Source organism: Coregonus lavaretus (assembly GCF_964263955.1).
Source record: "Coregonus lavaretus genome assembly, chromosome: 35".
Classification (NCBI taxonomy): domain Eukaryota; kingdom Metazoa; phylum Chordata; class Actinopteri; order Salmoniformes; family Salmonidae; genus Coregonus; species Coregonus lavaretus.
Window position 1 is genome coordinate 3536655 of NC_140022.1, and position 18386 is coordinate 3555040.

Genomic DNA, 18386 nt, shown 5'->3' on the forward strand with positions numbered 1-18386 from the left:
ACATGCACGTGTTTATGTTGTCTACGAAGCATGTGACAAATACATTTGATTACATTTAGATTCGTTTTGATTAGACTATTTGAGTGAGTGGCTAGCTAATGTTTGCTAGCTAAATTTCTAGTGGCATGAGGTATTTGCAAATGGCACAACATTGTGTGATTAGCTACGAGCTAGCTAGCTAACAAGCTAGCTAAGGTAGAAATGTCTGAGCTGCTAGCCACCACTGTCTTGTATTTACCCAAGTTAACAGGACTAGGTAGCTAACGTTAGCTAGCAACATATATTTGGAAAAGCTAGGCACCTGCCGACACTTACCTAGCTAGTTAGCTAACTGTTTGCTAGGAAGACAGCTGACTGTGAAGATTGCTAATAGCATTATCTGAAGACATGTCTGATGCTAAACAGATAATTATCAAGCTAGCCGAGTCAAATGAAGCTTTGACCTAAATATAACACTAATAGGTAGCTAGTGCGAAATATGAGTGTTCTTTGGTAGATTTTCACATTCTTGCAATGCTATAATGCATTTTATGCTCTCTGGGCTTATAACATATTATAGGTATTATAAGGATGGATAACTACTTATGAACAATTACGAGATGTTATAGTGAGTATGATAAAACACTTTGTATTATAAGACATTATATATACACTTATAAGGCATTATATGTATGCCTCATAGAAAATATCAACAAATTCGTTTTTACACAGATGACATCTACAAAAACAATAACCTATTTATCATTCAATTTTAATTTAATAAACACATTTTCAAATGTCTCAGAACACTCAAACAATCTAAATTATTTCAACCAATGGGGGTGACTAGATTGCTGTGACTAAAGGAATAGTGAATATCTGGCATAATCAGGAAGTGAGGCATGTCCAGGGGAGAATGAGAGTGGATCCTGAGGGGAATAACAAGCTCACCTTGCCTAAAACACTCACTTACTATTGCTTGACATCAAATTTGGGTAAAATAAACATACTCTTTAAACAAACTACAATTTATAATGGCTCTATAGGGCATTCATAGCCTTTATAAGCACTACACAAGTGCTTCACACATCATCCATAAGCAATGTGGTACTAAATAAAGGGTGAGGTTAAAGGATATTCCATCTGGTATTTTGACAAATGTAACCTTTTTACTAAATCTTATATAGCATCACATTGCTAATGAAGGCTTCATTAAGCCTTACAAGTGGTAGTTCATTTGAATGCAAGGTGGATCAATAGCAAGGTCACGTTCAATAGCAAGGTCAGATTTAATAGCAAGGTTGGGCTCAATAGCAAGGTGAGGTTCAAATGGATAAACTACAGTATGTGACAGTGACAACAATGGATATTTCTCAATATATGCAAATTTTGAGAAATGCAAATTGGAGCATGCAAATTGGAGCGCGGAACGGTTGGAGTGTGAGTCCAAATCAGAGTATGTGAAAAGGGAATGGACTATGGCTGTGAGCGTGTTGATAGGACAACAGACAATGGATAATGGACTAACTCCAGGCTGTTTGGCAACAAGGACGAAGTGGTTGAAGCAGAAATAGGCTATATAGACCACTAAACTCAAGTACTGATATATAATAGCTTTCATTACTTGCAACAAATGGTTGACCAATTTGTATTCATGATTACATTTGTATTCAGAATTAAAGTATCAACTGAACTGATTTCCAATCAATGTTCAATACTGCAAATTGGTTTTCCATTTCACTCAGGGAATTAGAGATTTTGGAGTTAGTGAACCTGCCACCAATGATTAACTGAAAACAAAAGCCAGCCATAATGTTGTCTACCTGTACATGACATGTGTAATAATTTACAGGAAATACTTTCATTTAGCCTGTTTTGACTTTGAAATAAAAAACATATTCCCAGTCAATCAATCACTTATCACTGAACATCTAAAGATCTACTGTTGTTTTCAGTGATTTTTCTGACAGGACATGTCAGTGCGTTAAATTGAGAGGCAATACACAGTACCATATATTACCAGCCTCTCATAACATGGAGTTTGCTCTCTCAAATCACTCATGTGTTCCCAAATATTAGGTATTTTTCTTCCAGCACTAAATTATGTGCATAATGTTATGTTATTATAATAATATTATACAGTAGATGGGTGCCATTTGAGGTAAATTATCATAATTGGACCAGAGAATTTTCTTTTTTTCTCTGTCATTCAAACAGCAACAATCCAAAAATGGACCCCACCTCACAAATGCACACAATGGTGAGTAATAAAGGATTTAGCTGGGAACCACTGTGTAAAGGGGCCCCTATCCCATTATGACAACTCAGTACTTTTCACAATGGAGCTGGGGGTTCTTTTGATGTTAAGCCAGGTATAAAAGTACCCAAGGACGGAACATAAGCTATAGACTTTCAGGCCAAGTATCACCCTATATCCATAGGCTACCTAAAGAGTCACCATGACCATGGGAAAGGTAAGCCAACCTACAGCATCGCACCACTGAAGAAACAATCAAAATTGCAGTTGAATTTGAATTTTGAACTTGTCGTATTACTGTTTGGAGTCAATATTGTTGTTTATTTTGCCCTTCAGATCATCTTCTACGAGGACAGGAACTTCCAGGGCCGTTCCTATGAGACCAGCTCCGACTGCCCTGAGTTGACCTCCTACCTGAGCAGGTGCAACTCCTGCAAGGTGGAGAGTGGCTGCTTCATGGTGTACGACCGCTCCAACTTCCAGGGAAACCAGTACTTTGTGAGGAGAGGAGAGTATGGTGACTACCAGCGTATGGGCATGTCCGACTGCATTAGGTCCTGCCGAAACATCCCCATGGTAAATAAACAACTAATTGATATGTGTCTGTTATCACTGGTATTAGTTTAGATTGGATAAAATAGTTATAATTGGAATAACATTTTATAATAAAATATTTGTCAACATTTTGCAATTATTCTAATGGCTTTGGTTGTTTCCCCTTACAGCACAGTGGCCAGTTCAGGATGAGGATCTACGAGAGGGAGAACTTCGGAGGCCAGATGCACGAGATGATGGACGACTGTGAGAACATGATGGATCGTTACCGTATGTCCGACTGCCAGTCCTGCAACGTGATGGACGGCCACTGGCTCATGTATGAGCAGCCCAACTACAGAGGCAGGCAGATGTACCTGAGGCCTGGGGAGTACAGAAACTTCAGCAACATGGGGGGAAGCATGGGCAACATGAGATGGCAGTCTATGAGGCGTATCATGGATTCTTGTTAATTCACTGTTTGACGTGAATATTAGGTTTGTAATAAAGGCTTGTATAAAAGCATCCATCTCAAATTCAATTGACTCAATGTTTCAGGTAATTTGAATATTTTAATACAAAATAATGTTACATACAATCTATTCCCAAGAAAATCTGCATGCAATCTATAACAAAATGATGATCACTGATTCTTCTTGTGGTTCCAAAACAGCAGCAATGGTATATTTTTCTCCACCACATAATTTATATGTTCATCTTCAAACCATCTGTATACTTACAAGACCATACCAATCATACCCAGATAACATTTAATATATATGTAATATTCAAACTCAATGTCAACATACAGTAATACTTCAAGTTACTCTAAAATCATCTCCCTCTCATAACACTGAAAACTCTTCTACATAGAGCTCATCAGTAGCCTAGCGGTTAGAGCGTTGGGCTGGTAACCAAATGGTTGCTGGTTTGAGTACCCGAGAGGACAAGTAAGGCTTTTAACCCTAATTTGCTCCAGCAGTGCTATGCTACTATGGCTGACCCTGTAAAATATCACATTTCCCTGCACCTATCTGGTGTATGTGACAATAAAACATATCTATTTTTTCTTTACAATTAGAAATAATTTGCAGTATGTCTGTGAGCCTTTTTCTGAGTTAACCAAAACTCTACTAGTTGACGCCACTAGTAGGTTCCTTCCTCATTAATAGTTTGGCATGGAAGTGTACAGTGGCCTGCAGGTCCAAGGCCTCCATATAGCCAGGCCAGTTTCTTATTGAATTGGCCCAAGGCCTAAATTCCAGCAGTGCATGTTTTCAAATGGCCAGGGGTTGTTAGCTCCAATGTCCCATAATATTCCAACCAAAATAAACATCAGGTTCTGTCCTTTAGTTAATTTTTTATAGTTTTGTTATTTAGAAATCATAAAACTTGTGCATGAAGAGTTCTTTTTCTTTTTTTGTAATTTGAAAAAATATGACTTTCGTGGTGACGCTGAGAGAAGGCAAACACCTAAAGCACGAAATACATAGAGAATCTGACTTCTGATAGACTGCCGATAGGTACATATCATAGTAGGAGGCCGTCCCTTCTCTTTCTAGAACAAAAAACATACCTGCTGCGTACCGACGAACCTACCCGCTTCTACTTGTAGAAGCACAATGCTCCTCAGTGGCCGACAACTTGACTTTGAGCCAATCAGAGAGCACAAAGTGGGGGAGCCGAGAGGAGTGACAACAAAAAGGAAATAATATGTTGTGCTAGCTAGCGAATGACATGCTAACAGTTGGGATTATGGAGAGTGAATTAAATTGTTTCTTTGTCATCTTGCTAGCTAGTTATCTAGCTCTGGCCATCTGGCTAGTATCACCAAGGGCATTCTACAACAATAGCAACATTATTGCAGCTAGCTAGCTAATTAGCCAACATTGGATACCTACAAAACAAAATACATAGGGACTAGCATTACCAAACTAAGCTTAAGAATGCAACACTACTCCTACCTTCTAGTTTGGAGTATTTTAACAAGACTGATGGCTTCAAAGTCTGTTCGGTGTGAACACAAAAGAGATTGACTGCCAACACTCTGTTCAGAGGTGCTAAGTACTCTCGGCAAGCAAACGTCTGACAATCTTACTGGTGTGTGGGATCAACTGGGAACTCATTGTAGTTGTAGAAAATTATGACTCCATAGAGAGTCATTTTCTTAGGACCTTTTTTTTTTTTCATGCTTTTGACTACAGAGCATGTGGACATTGGTATCAGTGGCGGTCAGTGCCGTTTAAGATGAGGGAGGACAAAAACTTTTTTTCATGAGCATGGCCTTATTTCTATTACAGCACATTGGATGACTGTCATTCATATTCCATTCACCCAGTTCAATGTAAAAGTGATAGGTTTAGGCTACTACATGATACCAAAATGTTCCCTATACCCATCATGAGGTTGCTACAACCTAGCCTATAAATTAAAGTTTACAACGTAGGTGCACACAGGTCGAGAGAAAAATTTGAGGTGACAGACAGTGACACATGGACAGACAGTGACACATTCAATATCGCCTTGCACACTCTTGCCTGCATCTAGCTGATATAGGGTGTAATCATTAGTCCAACAGTTGCAAACAAGAGTTTCTATTGGACAAATTCAGGTATGTTTATCCCCGTTTTGTTCCGTTTGCTTCCGTTTAAGAAACATTTGTCAACAGAATCGGCAGAATTAATACACCCCGATCACGCGTAAACACAGTTCACTTTCATAGCAGCCACGTTGTATTCCTTCTCGAATCTATGCGATCTCCTCCTCTCACCTTTTCCCTTCGCTTGTGGACTACAATGCACAACACATCAGCTGTATGTAACCGGGCAAAAAAAACGTTCCTAGCCAAACCATATCATAACCACTACACACACCCTACACTGTTGTCACCATATTAGCTAAAGTAATGTCATAGTCAACATAGCTAATAGAACTAACGCGTTAGTAAACCCGCTACAATCATGCAGTAATGTTACAGTGTACAGTCAGTAAGCAGCTAACCTTGTCTTGGAAGAGTTCCAGTGTTGTATAGTCATAGCCAACAAACTAACTGTTTGAGCAGGGTGTTTGAGTAGGCTAAACTAGCTAGCTGCATTTGCTAGCTAAGTAAGTGAAACTCTATCTCTCTCTTGCTTCTCCTTCATTTTGGAAGAAATTAGTTTGTTCAAAACTGTTCATCTATTGTCTTTCTCTCTCTTTGAGTCAACTACATTTACATTTACATAATTTAGCAGACGCTCTTATCCAGAGCGACTTACAAATTGGTGCATTCAACTTATGATAGCCAGTGGGACAACCACCTTTTTTAAATGTATTTTTTATGGGGGGTGGGAGAAGAAGGATTACTTTATACTATTCCAGGTATTCCTTAAAGAGGTAGGGTTTCAAGTGTCTCCGGAAGGTGGTCAGTGACTCTGCTGTCCTGGCGTCGTGGGGGAGCTTGTTCCACCATTGGGGTGCCAGAGCAGCGAATAGCTTTGACTGGGCTGAGCGGGAACTGTGCTTCCGTAGAGGTAGGGGAGCTAGCAGGCCAGAGGTGGATGAACGTAGTGCCCTCGTTTGGGTGTAGGGTCTGATCAGAGCCTGAAGGTAAGGAGGTGCCGTTCCCCTCACAGCTCCGTAGGTAAGCACCATGGTCTTGCAGTAGATGCGAGCCTCAACTGGAAGCCAGTGGAGTGTGCAGAGGAGCGGGGTGACATGAGAGAACTTGGGAAGGTTGAACACCAGACGGGCTGCAGCGTTCTGGATAAGTTGTAGTGGTTTAATGGCACAGGAAGGGAGCCCAGCCAACAGCGAGTTGCAGTAATCCAGACGGGAGATGACAAGTGCCTGGATTAGGACCTGTGCCGCTTTCTGTGTAAGGTAGGGTCATACTCTGCAAATGTTGTAGAGCATGAACCTACAGGATCGGGTCACCGCTTTGATGTTAGCGGAGAACGACAGGGTGTTGTCCAGGGTCACGCCAAGGTTCTTTGCACTCTGGGAGGAGGACACAATGGAGTTGTCAACCGTGATGGCGAGATCATGGAGCGGGCAGTCCTTCCCCGGGAGGAAGAGCAGCTCCGTCTTGCCGAGGTTCAGCTTGAGGTGGTGATCCGACATCCACACTGATATGTCTGCCAGACATGCAGAGATGCGATTCGCCACCTGGTTATCAGAAGAAAATTAATTGTGTGTCGTCTGCGTAGCAATCTTTGAGTCAACTACTCACCACATGTTATGCACTGCAGTGCTAGCTAGCTGTATCTTATACTTTCAGTACTAGATTAATTATCTGATCCTTTGATTGGATGAACAACATGTCAGTTCAACCTATCAGAGCTCTTGCAGCATGGAGGATGTCCTCCGGAAGTTGTCATAATTACTGTGTAAATCTATAGAAGGGGGTGAGAACCATGAGCCTCCTAGGTTTTGTTTTGAAGTCAATGTACTCAGAGGAGGACGGAAGCTAGCTGTCCTCCGGCTACACCATGGTGCTACCCTACAGAGTGCTGTTGAGGCTACTATAGACCTTCAATGCAAAATAGTGTGTTTTAATCAATTTATATTTTTATGAAATTCACTGAGGAGGATGGTCCTCCCCTTCCTGCTCTGAGGAGCCTCCACTGATTGTTTTAGTGCTGAAGATAATGAATATGAGGTTCCATAGTGGTTAAGTGCCTCTTCAAGAACCTAATAAAGATTCAAATACACTCTTTTGTTAGAAAGAATGTTGTTTGTGACTTATAAACACAGAAACTCATTTGTTACTTACAACCCCCCATTTCTTGAGGGTAGATAGGATAGTTTCCTACAAAGAAATTAACTTTGCATTGGATTTTGTATTGGAATATGCCACTTACTGTAGATCTAAAGAAAATGTAATACTAACAGAGGAAATGAACATGCATTATATAAATCTTTACGTTTAAATGTTCATGTTATTTATCCACTCACCATCGTTTAGTAACTTCACTTATTTTCTTTGTTTAGACACATACTAGTATTACAACATTTGAGGGATTAAGCCTATAGAACATCTCACAATAGGAGGGTTTGAAGCCAACAAAACCGAAAAAGACAGAGAGTTTATTATGCTGACCCCATAGCAATGAATGGTGTAAATACGCAACGTATAAAAGGTCGACTGCAACACTAAATGAACACAAACATCCCCATGGGAGACGGTTTGTAATGGCTCTAAATACAACATGTAGATTAGAAAGATAATGGATACAAACAACAGTTCAATTGTAATACATTTACATTTACATTTTAGTCATTTAGCAGATGCTCTTATCCAGAGCGACTTACAGTTAGTGAGTGCATACATTATTTTTTTATTTTTCATACTGGCCCCCCGTGGGAAACGAACATAGTTAGAAAAGTATTGGATCTGCATACAGCTTGATCTTACCTGACAAAGTTGTCAACTCTGCAGGGGAAAACAGTGATAGAGCAGATGTTTTGGTCAGTGTTTACTTGACCTCTGACCCAGACCTGCAAGGGCTGTTGTTTACTTGAGTTCTGACCCAGACCTGCAAGGGCTGTTGTTTACTTGACCTCTGACCCAGATCTGCAAGGGCTGTTGTTTACTTGACCTCTGACCCAGATCTGCAAGGGCTGTTGTTTACTTGACCTCTGACCCAGATCTGCAAGGGCTGTTGTTTACTTGACTGACCCAGACCTGCAAGAGCTGTTGTTTACTTGACTGACCCAGATCTGCAAAGGCTGTTGTTTACTTGAGTTCTGACCCATATCTGCAAGGGCTGTTGTTTACTTGACCTCTGACCCAGATCTGCAAGGGCTGTTGTTTACTTTACCTCTGACCCAGATCTGCAAGGGCTGTTGTTTACTTGACCACTGACCCAGACCTGCAAGGGCTGTTGATTGGCCAACACCAGCTACTGCTTACCCTAACCGGCCTTGCAGTGGCATTCCTCACGTACAGTGGGGAGAACAAGTATTTGATACACTGCCGATTTTGCAGGTTTTCCTACTTACAATGCATGTAGAGGTCTGTAATTTTTTATCATAGGTACACTTCAACTGTGAGAGATGGAATGTTAAACAAAAATCCAGAAAATCACATTGTATGATTTTTAAGTAATTAATTTGCATTTTATTGCATGACATAAGTATTTGATCACCTACCAACCAGTAAGAATTCCGGCTCTCACAGACCTGTTCGTTTTTCTTTAAGAAGCCCTCCTGTTCTCCACCTATTACCTGTATTAACTGCACCTGTTTGAACTCGTTACCTGTATAAAAGACACCTGTCCACACACTCAATCAAACAGACTCCAACCTCTCCACAATGGCCAAGACCAGAGAGCTGTGTAAGGACATCAGGGATAAAATTGTATACCTGCACAAGGCTGGGATGGGCTACAGGACAATAGGCAAGCAGCTTGGTGAGAAAGCAACAACTGTTGGCGCAATTATTAGAAAATGGAAGAAGTTCAATATGACGGTCAATCACCCTCGGTCTGGGGCTCCATGCAAGATCTCACCTTGTGGGGCATCAACGATCATGAGGAAGGTGAGGGATCAGCCCAGAACTACACGGCAGGACCTGGTCAATGACCTGAAGAGAGCTGGGACCACAGTCTCAAAGAAAACCATTAGTAACGCACTACGCCGTCATGGATTAAAATCCTGCAGCGCACGCAAGGTCCCCCTGCTCAAGCCAGCGCATGTCCAGGCCCGTCTGAAGTTTGCCAATGACCATCTGGATGATCCAGAGGAGGAATGGGAGAAGGTCGTGTGGTCTGATGAGACAAAAATAGAGCTTTTTGGTCTAAACTCCACTCGCCGTGTTTGGAGGAAGAAGAAGGATGAGTACAACCCCAAGAACACCATCCCAACCGTAAAGCATGGAGGTGGAAGCATCATTCTTTGGGGATGCTTTTCTGCAAAGGGGACAGGACGACTGCACCGTATTGAGGGGAGGATGGATTGGGCCATGTATCGCAAGATCTTGGCCAACAACCTCCTTCCAAGATGGGTCGTGGCTGGGTCTTCCAGCATGACAACGACCCGAAACACACAGCCAGGGCAACTAAGGAGTGGCTCAAGGTCCTGGAGTGGCCTAGCCAGTCTCCAGACCTGAACCCAATAGAAAATCTTTGGAGGGAGCTGAAAGTCCGTATTGCCCAGCGACAGCCCCGAAACCTGAAGGATCTGGAGAAGGTCTGTATGGAGGAGTGGGCCAAAATCCCTGCTGCAGTGTGTGCAAACCTGGTCAAGACCTACAGGAAACGTATGATCTCTGTAATTGCAAACAAAGGTTTCTGTACCAAAAATTAAGTTCTGCTTTTCTTATGTATCAAATACTTATGTCATGCAATAAAATGCAAATTAATTACTTAAAAATCATACAATGTGATTTTCTGGATATTTGTTTTAGATTCCGTCTCTCACAGTTGAAGTGTACCTATGATAAAAATTACAGACCTCTACATGCTTTGTAAGTAGGAAAACCTGCAAAATCGGCAGTGTATCAAATACTTGTTCTCCCCACTGTATGTACAAATGCTTCAACTATTTTGATACCTCTATTTGCTGAGTTTAACATTTCACATAGCAGGGACACCATTTAAAGCAGAATTGTGGGTAGTATGGCCATCGCATGAGATGCATAACAAAATATGATTACAGAAACATATTAAATTAGAGCAGGGCTGTTCAATTTTGGTTTTATGAAAATGTCACAATGTAGAGGACCTGAGGAAGTAACACAAGGCACATTGAATATATAAACATTTTTAATGACTTGACATTGGATAAATGACTCAATTATATGTTTTACAGTGTTTTTTATGTTAAATCCATGCCATCAAATTTTCCCTTCAAATCAAATCAAATCAAATTGTATTTGCCACATGCGCCGAATACAACAGGTGTAGACATTACCGTGAAATGCTTACTTACAGCCCTTAACCAACAATGCAATTATTTTTTAATAAAAAAGTAAAATAAAACAACAACAACAAAAAAGTGTTGAGAAAAAAAGAGCAGAAGTCAAATTAAATAACAGTAGGGAGGCTATATACAGGGGGGTACCGGTGCAGAGTCAATGTGCGGGGGCACAGGCTAGTTGAGGTAATATGTACATGTGGGTAGAGTTAAAGTGACTATGCATAAATAATTAACAGAGTAGCAGCAGCGTAAAAAGATGGGGTGGGGGTGGGGGGGCAGTGCAAATAGTCTGGGTAGCCATGATTAGCTGTTCAGGAGTCTTATGGCTTGGGGGTAGAAGCTGTTGAGAATCCTTTTGGACCTAGACTTGGCGGTAGCAGAGAGAACAGTCTATGACTAGGGTGGCTGGAGTCTTTGAGAATTTTGAGGGCCTTCCTCTGACACCGCCTAGTATAGAGGTCCTGGATGGCATGAAGCTTGGCCCCAGTGATGTACTGGGCCGTACGCACTACGCTCTGTAGTGCCTTGCGGTCGGAGGCCGAGCAGTTGCCATACCAGGCAGTGATGCAACCAGTCAGGATGCTCTCGATGGTGCAGCTGTATAACTTTTTGAGGATCTGAGGACCCATGCCAAATCTTTTCAGTCTCCTGAGGGGGAATAGGCTTTGTCGTGCCCTCTTCACGACTGTCTTGGTGTGTTTGGACCATGATAGTTCATTGGTGATGTGGACACCAAGGAACTTGAAGCTCTCAACCTGTTCCACAACAGCCCCGTCGATGAGAATGGGGGTGTGCTCAGTCCTCTTTTTTTCCCTGTAGTCCACAATCATCTCCTTTGTCTTGGTCACGTTTAGGAAGAGGTTGTTATCCCTATAGGCTGTCTCATCGTTGTCGGTGATCAGGCCTACCACCGTTGTGTTGTCGGAAAACTTAATGATGGTGTTGGAGTCGTGCCTGGTCATGCAGTCATGGGTGAACAGGCAGTACAGGAGTGGACTGAGCACGCACCCCTGAGGGGCCCCCGTGTTGAGGATCAGCGTGGCAGATGTGTTGTTACCTACCCTTACCACCTGGGGGCGGCCTGTCAGGAAGTCCAGGATCCAGTTGCAGAGGGAGATGTTTAGTCCGGGGTCCTTAACTTAGTGATGAGCTTTGAGGGCACTATGGTGTTGAACGCTGAGCTGTAGTCAATGAATAGCATTCTCACGTAGGTGTTCCTTTTGTCCAGGTGGGAAAGGAAGTGTGGAGTGCAATAGAGATTGCTTGAAACATGTTGGTATTACAGACTCAGTCAGGGACAGGTTGAAAATGTTATTGAAGACACTTGCCAGTTGGTCAGCGCATGCTCAGAGTACATGTCCTGGTAATCCGTCTGGCACTGCGGCCTTGTGAATGTTGACCTGTTTAAAGGTCTTACTCACATCGGCTATGGAGAGCGTGATCACACAGTCGTCTGGAACAGCTGATGCTCTCATGCATGCTTCAGTGTTGCTTGCCTCGAAGCGAGCATAGAAGTGATTTAGCTCGTCTGGTTGGCTTGTGTCACTGGGCAGCTCGCGGCTGTGCTTCTCTTTGTAGTCTGTAATAGTTTGCAAGCCCTGCCACATCCAACGAGCGTCGGTGTTGTACGATTCAATCTTAGTCCTGTATTGACGCTTTGCCTGTTTGATGGTTCGTCGGAGGGCATAGGGGGATTTCTTATAAGCGTCCGGGTTAGAGTCCTGCTCCTTAAAAGAGGCAGCTCTACCCTTTAGCTCAGTGCGGATATTGCCTGTAATCCATGGCTTCTGGTTGGGGTATGTACGTACGGTCACTGTGGGGATGACGTCATCGATGCACTTATTCAATGCCATTGGAAAATTCCCGGAACATATTCAAGTCTGTGTTAGCAAAACAGTCCTGTAGCTTAGCTTCTGCGTCATCTGACCACTTCTTTATTGACCGAGTCACTGGTGCTTCCTGCTTTAGTTTTTGCTTGTAAGCAGGAATCAGGAGGATAGAGTTATGGTCAGATTTGCCAAATGGAGGGCGAGGGAGAGCTTTGTATGCGTCTCTGTGTGTGGAGTAAAGGTGGTCTAGAGTTTTTTTCCCTCTGGTTGCACATTTAACATGCTGGTAGAAATTAGGTAGAACGGATTTAAGTTTCACAGAGCCAAGACGAAGATTGGTGACATGGAGTAATTTCCATTTCTAAAAGTTCAATAAAGAACTCCCCCCAAAATGTACTGTGTACTTTGTTTTCTATAAAATGTGATGGGGTACATGCAGGAAAACATAATTTCCACTACTATAATGTTTTAACCTGGATTGGTACACAAAACTGGACACATGTATTACTCAGATTGGTCTGCCATTTCTATACCAGCTTACTCAGTTTAATTTATTCATATAGAAATAGAATTGTGTATCCCAAACAAAGCACAATCTAGTCTAAAACAACATAGTTCTAATCATCAAGAGATGATCACTCATCTACAATACATTTTATGATTACAATCATCCTAACATAAGAAGCCTTTCTTGAAAGGAAAAAATACTTACTTTGTTGACCACCAAAGACAAAAATACATTGCAGTGTTCACAGCATTCTCCCGAAAAAAAAACGCTGACGTGTTAAAAGTCAAACCATTTACATGACAATACTGCAGTTTGTCCATGGATTATAAAGAGAGCACATCCCGATCCGTGCTGAGTGCCAGTGAGCCCAAAGTTGACCTTCACAATGGGAAAGGTAAGGCTGTTTTTTATGCTATGCATATGTGGTGCCCCTGCATTCCTCCATAGATTATTCAATATTATTATAATGAATGAATGATTATTCAAAATCAATAAAAGGGGATGAGATTAATGAAAGGTAATGTGTGCCTCTTATCAGGAATTTTTGTCTGTACAATAATTCTAAATAATTCTAAATCTTGGGGCTCACTGCTGGGGAAGATATCTGGTGTTACACTAAAAAAACACCTCAACTGATCTGTTTTTAGATAATTTTCTATGAAGACAGGAACTTCCAGGGTCACTCTTATGAGTGCGGTGGAGAATGCTCTGACCTCCATGCCCACTTCAGCCGCTGCAACTCCATCAGGGTGGAGAGCGGCAACTGGATGGTGTACGAGAGGCCCAGCTACATGGGCTATCAGTACTTCCTGAAGGAAGGCGAGTTCTCCGACTACCAGCGTTGGATGGGCTTCAATGACTGTGTCAGGTCCTGCCGCATGATCCCCCAGGTAAGCGACAGATTAAGGAAGAGGTTAAAGAGATACCGTTAACTCTGAAGTATTGGAGGGACTCTAAAGTATTACAGGGCCTTTTGGGCCTTTGTAGTTTGATCCCATGAAATCAACTGCTGGACTCTGAGCAGCGGAGGCTGGTGGAGGGAGAAATGGGAAGGACAGGCTCATTATCCTCCCCATTTCTCCCTCCACCAGCCTCCACTGACTCTGTTGGACGTATTCTACTGCTAAATAGTATGAATGTTTTCTGAGATAGGCTAGACATGATTATCATCCCAATAACGTTCCTCTCTGTCTCCACAGCATCAGGGATCTCACCGTATGAGAATCTTCGAGCGCTCTGAGTTCAGAGGACAGATGATGGAATTGACGGACGACTGCCCCAACCTCTACGAGCGCTTCCATTACAACGATATCTACTCCTGCAACCTGATGGAGGGCTCCTGGCTCTTCTATGAGCACCCCAACTACAGGGGGCGCCAGTACCTGCTGACCCCTGGAGAGTACAGGAGATACAATGAGTGGGGAAGCATGAGCGCCAGGGTGGGCTCCATCAGACGTATTACTATGTAAGAAGCTGAATGTACGACTGTTGAATGAATGACCGTGGGAAATCATGTTGAAATAAATCCATCCACACTAGCCGCCTTTTTTTCTCCTGCCTTTTGTATTTTAAACCCCCAGAGACATAATGAATATGCAAATGTATCTGTTAGGTTGGTTGAACTTAAAAAAAGTTTTTACCATGAATTAACACCCATATTACCATGGTTTAAACGGAGTGAAACTGTGGAGTGAAACAACACCAATCGACCTAGAATAGATTGCTACCCTAAATACTTCACATCAAATGCTTGTATTTATTGGTTGCCATCTTTTGTGTACGAGAGCACCATTCACACGAATACAGGCTGTTTGCGACAATCTGAGAATTATATGACGTGAATACCCTACATATTTTGCTTTGCACTCACATTTGTGTAATGTGTTACAGATGTAGGATCTTAATTTGATCACCCTGTTTCAGGAGAACTTTCCTGCAACGCAGAACATTTCAAACTTGTAGTGTAGTTAAGGTTTCAAAAAGGCTTCTGAAGTTTGTCATTTCCACTTTGAAATTACGAAAAATTTATCAACTCCTACAAAAATGTTAATTAATTATAATCCACATGATAATTCACATTTCCTGTTGCTGCAGGATTATTTTCCTGCTGTACCAAACTGGCTCAAGTTAAGATCCTACATCTGTACTCAGCAGAATTTGCTAATATTTTCATTCTTGATACAATAGGGAAACGTCTGGGCAACTCATAGTCAGCACTATTGATTGAAGAACTTGAGTTACAGAAAGGGAATTGATTATGTTGCAACATTGCAACATGAAAATGTGCATCTGATAATGTTTACATTGTATTTATGAACCGTCTTCCATGTTGTAATGGCTGGAATGAAATCAATGGAATGGTCCCAAACACATGGAAACAATGTGTTTAACTCCGTTCCATTGATTCCATTCCAGCCATTATAATGAGCCTGTCCTCCTATAGCTCCTCCTACCAGCCTCCTCTACCATGCATATGTGTAGATTTATTGTTATACAATGCCATTAAAGAGCATGATACTGTAATACTCAATATTGAATACAAATCACTCTGTGTTCTGTGGATGAATCTAGATGCCCCTGTTCACCGTTTGACAGAAAGAGACACATAATGTTTGGTTGAACATGCAGATTTATTGAGAACTTTTAGTTGTTGGACTCAGTGATTCTTCTGAGGGATCCGATCCTGGGGCTCAGGCCACCCCAGTCGCTGGGTCTGCGGTACTCACCAGGCTTCAGGTAGTACTGTCTGCCCTTATAGTTGGGCTGGTCGTACATGAGCCAATGGCCGTCCATCACGTTGCAGGAGTTGATGTCGGACATGCGGAAGCGGTCCTGGACATTGGGACAGTCGTCGTTCAGCTCCTGCATCTGGCCACTCATGTCGGGGCGATCGTACAACCTCATCCTGTAGGAGCCGCGGTGCTACAGGACAAGGACATTTAGATGAAAGGGGTTTTTAGATTAAAATGATGGTCAATCATTAACGAGACAATATAGCAAAAGGAAGTAGGGCCCAAAACTGAGCCTTGAGGAACACCTTTACCAAGTTCAAGAAGTTTTAATTGGTGCTCTTCTATAAAAACACATTGCAATGTGAGCGTAGCCCTGTGTTTGAGACATCTACACTGGGTTTACCATGGGGATCATGCGGCAGGACCTGATACAGTCATTGATGCCAATCATGCGCTGGTTGTCATTGTATTCTCCCCTCCTCAGGAAGTACTGGTGGCCAGTGTAGTTGGGCCTCTCGTAGACCATGAACATGCCACTCTCCACCTTGATGGAGTTGCAGCGGTTGAAGTAGGAGTGCAGGTCGGCACAGTCGCTCATGCACTCATGGTGCCGACCCTGGAAGTTCCTGTCCTCATAGAAGATGATCTGCAAAGGGGAGTGTAGACATTTTAAAGCATAATTTGGTCATTGTTTAAAAAAAAAAGTTTTTTTATCATACATCTACTGATATATTTTTTTCCATTTCGTAATCATTATATGGTGGATAAAAGTAAATGTTTGGTGTTTTTTCCCCGTTATACTATAAAACTGCCTTATAGTAATATGAATGCAAGTGGATGTCTGGCTTACCTTTCCCATTGTCATGGTTGTGTGTGGGGCAGATAGACACTCAATGGTCACTCTCTCTGTGCCTCTGTCCTTTTATAAAAAGCAGCTGTGTGATTGCGCAGCATAAAGTATTGTCATTCAAATAATGATCTGGAGTTAGCACACAAATCTGTTTATATATAGCCATGCCTTACTGTGTGATGAGTTATTGTTGTTGGCCAGTTTTCACATGTTCATCACTATTGACAGAAAACACTACTGTATACTGGAGACCCGGGGCATGGCTGGGCTTAGCATCAGCAAAACAAATCAATGAGACATTTAGCATATCATTGTCATTCACCAACACGGTCCGTTTCAATTGTGTCCTTTTATGCACAATTATGCATATGTATCAGCATATAAAATGCCCTTCTTGGATTGAATCCGTGAGACTTTCAAGTGAGCCACAGAATATGTTTCTTATTTCTAGATGTAGGGATGCACTCTGAAAACGCTGATGTTACCGTAATTATGTAATGAACGGTTGTTTGGCCCCGTTGTTATTTTCTATACTTAAAGATCTGTGTTCTGTGGGCAAACAAAATCTCTGGCCATATGAATATGCATATATGTAATCATATATCATGTTTACATACATAATGGCCAACAATATTGCCATGATGTCATTAGTAAGAAAAAAAAGAAGTAAAAAACTGTGGTAATTCACTTTGAGAGGAAATACTTAATTTTCAAACTGATCCGGAATTTAAAATAAAAGTCAATGTTATACCGCATGTCAGTGAACGCTTACGTGATGAGTAACCTTGTCGGAGACCTGAAGACTTGCGTTAGCTCCACAAACTAAAGCCTAGGCTTTAGCTCAGTGGGCAAACACATTCTTGTGGTGCGCAGGGGACCCAGATATGAATGCCAGTCAGTCACAGAGGCAGCATCATGTCAGTGTTATGTAATTGAGAAAGTTAACAATAGCACTACCTAAGCATCTAGGAAAAACCATCAGGGACATTAGGATTACTGATACCAATTTATTGTGTGAAAAAAGGCGTACAGGAGACACTTGATCAGGATTGGTTTGTCATTGAAGGTCCTTTTCTTAATAGGTCCTTTTCATTAGAAGTCCATAAGATGCTTGATGGAACCGATCCTGGGGCTCATGCCTCCCCAGTCGCTGTATCTACGATCCTGGCCGGTCCTCAGGTAGTACTGCTGCCCCTTTAGTTGGGTTGGTCGTACATAATTCAGTGGCCATCCATCACGTTGCAGGAGTTGAAGTCGGACATGCAGAAGCGGTCCATGCAGTTGGGGCAGTCGTCATCCAGCTCCGTCATCTGGCCGGCCATGTCATGGTGTTCGTACATTCTGAAGCTGACACGGTGCTGTGAGGAATGACAGAGTCACGTCACTCAACCCAATTTCTACATGTCATCAACATAGCCAGAATAAATGCAGCTTGTTGAGTGATGATCAACACATTATTTAACTAGATGTAGATTAGAACCTACAATTGTCAGATAGGTAATTTACACAAATAGTGAACTATAATGGCCCAGGACAAGAACCCTGTGATACTCCAGTACCGTTTTATAGAATTACCAATACATAGCACAAGATTACCGGTGTACAGGCCTACTCATGTTCTGGTATCAAACTCCATACCATGGGGATCATGCGGCAGGACCTGACACAGTCGTTCATGCCCATCATACGCTGGTAGTCGGAGTACTCTCCCCTCCTCAGGAAGTACTGGTGGCCCATGTAGTTGGGACGATCGTAGATCATGAAGCAGCCGCTCTCCACTCTGATGTACTGGCAGCGG

At 42.2% G+C, this 18386-nt stretch overlaps 4 protein-coding genes across 5 annotated transcripts in view; 2 read left to right on the forward strand and 2 right to left on the reverse strand.

Annotated features, from left to right (window-relative positions):
* LOC311109834 (gamma-crystallin M3-like) overlaps positions 1-3243 on the forward strand; it is a gene marked incomplete at both ends in the record, with an annotated part of 26459 nt that extends 23216 nt beyond the window's left edge. Inside the window, 3 exons of one of the 2 annotated variants that reach the window (XM_084152835.1) lie at positions 2439-2453; positions 2573-2812; positions 2962-3243. In XM_084152835.1, coding sequence (XP_084008961.1) covers positions 2439-2453; positions 2573-2812; positions 2962-3243 — 537 coding nt within the window. Of the gene's footprint in view, positions 1-2438; positions 2454-2572; positions 2813-2961 lie in introns of those variants that run through there. The other variant, XM_084152836.1, reaches the window with a different exon arrangement.
* LOC311109832 (gamma-crystallin M3-like) overlaps positions 1-18349 on the reverse strand; it is a gene marked incomplete at both ends in the record, with an annotated part of 37497 nt that extends 19148 nt beyond the window's left edge. The window contains one exon of the mRNA XM_084152833.1: positions 18227-18349. Coding sequence (XP_084008959.1) covers positions 18227-18349 — 123 coding nt within the window. The remainder of the gene's footprint in view (positions 1-18226) is intronic.
* LOC311109489 (gamma-crystallin S-1-like) lies at positions 13392-14475 on the forward strand (the record flags this gene model as incomplete). Its single annotated transcript, XM_084152408.1, has 3 exons — positions 13392-13400; positions 13654-13896; positions 14206-14475. 3 exons carry the CDS (start codon positions 13392-13394, stop codon positions 14473-14475), a joined length of 522 nt encoding a protein of 173 aa, XP_084008534.1.
* LOC311109835 (gamma-crystallin M2-like) lies at positions 15650-16603 on the reverse strand (the record flags this gene model as incomplete). The annotated part of the gene is made up of 3 exons (XM_084152837.1): positions 15650-15928; positions 16142-16384; positions 16589-16603. 3 exons carry the CDS (start codon positions 16601-16603, stop codon positions 15650-15652), a joined length of 537 nt encoding a protein of 178 aa, XP_084008963.1.
* Positions 18350-18386: the final 37 nt, after the last annotated feature.